The 5,292-nt window shown below is 37.9% G+C and overlaps 1 protein-coding gene across 1 annotated transcript; it reads right to left on the reverse strand.

Moving 5' to 3' along the window:
- Positions 1 to 140: 140 nt before the first annotated feature.
- On the reverse strand, positions 141 to 4,894 carry LOC112467460 (glutamate receptor ionotropic, kainate 1-like; the record flags this gene model as incomplete). The annotated part of the gene is made up of 4 exons (XM_025036094.1): positions 4,654 to 4,894; positions 2,358 to 2,576; positions 465 to 549; positions 141 to 283 (listed from the first exon to the last, which is right to left on the reverse strand). Coding segments are annotated over exons 1-4 (660 nt in total), but the record flags the coding sequence as incomplete, so codon positions are not given.
- Between the last annotated feature and the right edge of the window lie 398 nt (positions 4,895 to 5,292).

Below are 5,292 nucleotides of genomic sequence, written 5' to 3' on the forward strand. Positions count from 1 at the left end.
TTCAATGTTATAATCTGAAGAGAATAATTTTTCTTATTGCGTTTTTTATGAAAATTATAAAATATTTTGTTTAATTGTAAGAAGTGTGTGGTGCGCGCGCGCATGGTGTGTGTATGTGTATGTGTGTACGTGTGTGTAACTTGCCTTGCTTGTAGATATAACATTATCGATACGATGAGATAAGCAGTAGCCATACAAATCCACACGTCGCCACCGAGAGGAAGCAAAAATGAGAAGAAATCCACTGGCTTCTGTTCCGGTTTGGTGTATACAATACTGATACCTAATATAAATTACATTTAAACATCGTAAATTGATATAACATATATAAAACTTATCGCTTTATTATTATTTACTTTGTTTTTAAAATACTTTTAACATTGTTTAATTTATTTTTTAGTTCTCTAAAATTTATAACAAGTAACGAAATTATAATATTTTTTACAGCATTTCAGTATTGTTACCTAGGTTCATGAACGGCAAACTAAAGTCTACAGCTGACTTGCGTTGAAATGTTATTGTGAGATCGCATATGGCCAAATCAGCTTCCTGTAAAAATAAAGAAATAATAAGTAATAGATCACGGAAAAATTGAAGAAATAGACGTACATTTTTATTTATTTTCATGACATAGAAGAGTTCGATAAAATTGAGAGTAATAAAAGGTTGTTCTTGAAGTGAATTTTAGATAAAAGATGAATTTTTTGCGTCTTCAAAACTATTATTAATTTTTAGTACGAAAGTAGATAGTTTGTTTACATTTTTGTCCTATCTTTCTGTGAAAGAAATTTTTTTTGCTTAACCCTTCGTAGTCACACTTCTCTAGAATCCCGCGGTAGTCATACTGGGTCGTATTGACCCAGTCGATTTTTAATGGTTGCCATTTTAATGGTATGGTATCGGTCCGATCGGGTTCAAATAATTCTGGAACATACCTTGAACATTCTAGAATATAAAACAACTGCGGTTTTGTGAGAAATCAAATGGCAACATGTGTGTGGTTGAAAAAAAAATCGTGAACGAGTACATGCGCAAAAAAGTAGTTTTTTCACTTAAAAAATCATAACTTTTTAAATATAATAGTAAAGGCTCATAAGATTAGAAATCAATCAAAGAAAGATGGAGCGTGGAGCCGTAACAAGGTGTTGGTGGTCATGTATTCTATACTTATGTATAAAGAAAAACGAATTTTGTAATGTACATATCGTACATATTCCAATTTAATAGACTGCGCGCCGCAAATTTGTCGGACTTGAAACACAGCTATCTTGGAACATTAATACCCTTCTCTACCCCGGAATTAAATCTACACGATTTAATTGTTAGAAAAAACGTAAAGAAATTATTGCGAAAAATATTACCTCAGCATAACTTTTTAATTTTTTAATTTTTTAAAATAAAGTTTGGCGGTTGTACTCCTAAAATACGACACTTTAAGAAAAAAAAGTCCTCTAGTGCGCGTTTTAAAAAAGATATTTATTCCGGTATATGCATGAAAAGGCCCGATATTGGAGTGGAAAAAATATGGATTTATCAGAAAATAATGTGTTTTATTATTATTGTTAATATCCTGACTACACAAAAACATAAGTATTATTGTTTTTTCGTTATAAAACGACAAAAAAGTCATTCAGTCAGTGCAACCGCAGGCGAGCGTGTACCACGGAGAGACACACGCACGGTTCAAGCTCGCAAGCTCGATAGATTCTATTCGGTAAAAGATACGCATTGTGCCGTGCCCCGCAAGGCAAGATCGGAAGACCAGGCAACAGTGCCCCTCCTGCACCCGGCCGATGCGCGACACTCGTCGCGTTGATCTCTGCGTCGCCTGCGGTTGCACTGACTGAATGACTTTTTTGTCATTTTATAACAAAAAAAAACAATAATACTTATGTTTTTATGTTTTTGCTATGCAGATTGTATGCCATCTGACAATAAATAACACCGTTATTATTATAAAAACAATGGAAAAAAAATATCGCAGGTGCTATACAGTCATTTACGGTTCAGACACTTGTTTGAAGCACAATAAAAAAATCCGATTTTTTAAACTGAAATTACGTGCTAGTCACACTACGGGTCGATGTGACCTGCATTCGTGCACGATGTTTTCGCGACCGCGCTGTCATACAAACACTGACGCTTTAGTCGAATGACTAACGGTCTCTACCTATAGAGAATAGGTACTTCAAACTCTTGGTTTTAAGCCAGGCACTTACCGATATTTAGCTCCAAATTCGGGTCATATTGACCCAAGGGTGACTACGAAGGATTAAATTGGCAAGAGAAGATGATATATAAATTTAGAACAAATCTTCGTTTAAGTGGAGTTTCCGCAAACAGAATTTTTTACTTACAAAGTCCAAAAGGCGCTTGATTAGACCGTTCCAAGTTTTCGTTATTTCGTTATAACTGCCATGCATTCCGTCGGGCACAAGTTCGAATTCGTATTTGAATTCTGGGATCCTTTCTGCGATTTTTTCAATGAGATCGATGCAATAACCTTCGTAACGTTTTGACCCGATTAGAATTCCGCGTGATGAACCATCGGTCACTTCAATAACGTAGGGAGCACCCTGAATCGGACGAAATTATTACATGTCTTTCCCCCAACATATTTGTGTAATTTATTATGAATTTACATTCTAAAGAAGAAAAAAATGGAAAAAGAAACATTTTATCATTATCGTCAGTCCGAAGACTGGTTGGACGCGTATCTCTATCCTTTCCTGTTTTCGGCTAACCTACGTATTTCCTTATGATGCATTTAAAACAAAATTATTGGTTGAATATGATTGTTTTCCATTTAATTTTACTATTTTCTCTCTATATTTGTTATAGATATCTTTCCCAAGTCACATAATACTTTAAATCCATTCTTATAATATAATTTGCCACTGTCAAGGGAGAAGATATTGTGAGAGATTGTATGCGGAGGATGAGCTGGTGGTAGCCAGTGGGCGGGAAGAATATGAACAGGAGCCACACATCTTGATAGAGGAGGTGGAAAGAGCAGTTGGAAGACTGGCCAATAACAAGTCTGCTGGTATAGACTATATAACAGCAGAGGTACTCAAGGTAATGGGATCTGCCGGAACAAGAATTCTTCATCGCATCTGTCAGAGAGTGTGGACCACCACAGTATGGCCCAAAGAGTGGACCACCACCATAATAGTTCCACTCCATAAGAAGGGCCCAACCTGCAAGTGTGAGAATTATCGACTAATAGCACTCATCACGCATGCCAGCAAAATCCTACTACACATTATACATAGCCGACTGCAGCCGTTTGCCAACCGACAGATAGCCCCAGAGCAGACTGGCTTTTTCAGTGGCCGAGGTACAAGAGAGCAGATCCTGAATCTGCGACAGCTGATCGAAAAAGCTAAAGAGTACTATATACCCATGTTCTTGTGTTTTGTGGATTATGAAAAGGCGTTCGATAACGTCAAATGGCACCTACTGTGGCCCATTCTTAGGGAAATAGGATTTCCGCTGCACCTCATATACGAAAATAGCACAGCTGTCGTAAGACTCGAGAGTACTACCTCTGGAAAGAGTGTAATCAGAAAAGGGGTCAGACAAGGCTGCATACTCTCACCACTTCTGTACAACATCTACAGTGAATATATAATGAGGCAGATGTTGGAGGACTGGAATGGTGGCGTGACCATAGACGGTGAAAAGATCTCGAATCTTAGATATGCGGACGACACGCTGCTGGTCGCGAGGAGCAAAGAGGAGCTCCTTGCACTCCTGGATAGGCTTAATAACACCAGTTTAGATTATGGACTTTACACAAATAACACCAAGACAAAAATCATGATAGTCGACCGGGAACATGATAACTTCCCTGGCACGTCACGCATTGATCGTTTCGAAGTAGTCGATAAATTTGTATATCTGGGCGCACTAATAAATAACCGGGGAGACTGCGGGGAGAAGATTCGCAGGCGTATCCAGCTGGGAAGAGTGGCAATGTCCCAACTGACCAAGGTATGGAAAAGCCCCAACATCACACGCCAAACCAAAGTCAACTTGGTCAGAACATTGGTGTTCTCGGTATTCCATTACGCCTCCGAAACATGGACGCTACGAGCAGCCGACCGACGACATGTGGATGCGTTTGTGGTGCTGGCGAAGGATGCTGCGAATCTCTTGGACAGCGAGGAGGACAAACGTGTCTATACTGGAAGAAATAAATCCGTCCCAAAGACTGTCCAGCTACGTGTACAGCCGCATCCTCAAGTTCTTCGGACACATAAATCGCAGCAATACTATTGAACACCTGATAGTCCAGGGGAAGCCGGAAGGGAAGCGACGACGAGGTCGCTCACCAACCCGATGGACCGATACAGTTAAACAGCTTCTTAATACCAACATGGAGGAGGCAGTGAGGGCCACCATCAACCGAGACAGATGGCGCACCACTATTAGGGACGTTATCAGAAACATGGAAGGACAAGCATAGTCACCACACATCTGCCAAAATGTCAAGGACTTAGATGATGATGATAATATAATTTATGGATTATATAATGATTTTATAAATCACAATTTTGATAACTAATAGAATAACACCCATTAGTTATCAAATTAATTAGTGTGATCTTAATGTAAGATTAAATTAACGTATTAAACAGTAGTACAAACTATTTTAGTGCTGATCTTGAATGTCTTTTCTCTGATGGATTTGTACAATTCGCTTTCTCGCTCCTTTTCAGTTCGTAAGAGCTGCACTCCTCTGCCGGAGGCCCAAAAACCTGTTTGTACGACATCCGATTGTCGAAAGTTCATGATCTTTACGTTAAAATCCTGTCGGCGACCGCACTCGTCAATGTTCATAACGCCCGTAATCTTCCCCATCTTCGATATCTGTGCGTGACAAAAATTACATTTTGCTACGTTGAAAATAGATATGCAAAATTTGGCAATATTAAACACGATTACTTAAATTGTATTTGAATGAACTTTCGCGAAATTTGTTATATGTTAATCACATTTAATAAATTCAATGTAGCTTTACACATATAGTTTACATTAGATAGCTTTTGATATTTTTTTATACAAGTATATAAAAAGATGTAAAAAAGTCAAATTATCAATCAAATTACTTTCTCTGCATGTCTTGGGGCTTGAAGCAAAATTGCCATTTTTTAATTTTATTTTATATACAAAAAAGTGTGCAAGTAGAAACTTGCACATTGCTTCCTCATAATTTTTAAGTGTGCAAGTAGAAACTTGCACATTGCTTCTTTATAGTTTTTAAGTGTGAAAGTAGAAACCTTCGCT

The sequence above is a fragment of the Temnothorax curvispinosus genome, unplaced genomic scaffold (assembly GCF_003070985.1).
Source record: "Temnothorax curvispinosus isolate PA1 unplaced genomic scaffold, ASM307098v1 QBEX01017381.1, whole genome shotgun sequence".
NCBI lineage: Eukaryota > Metazoa > Arthropoda > Insecta > Hymenoptera > Formicidae > Temnothorax > Temnothorax curvispinosus.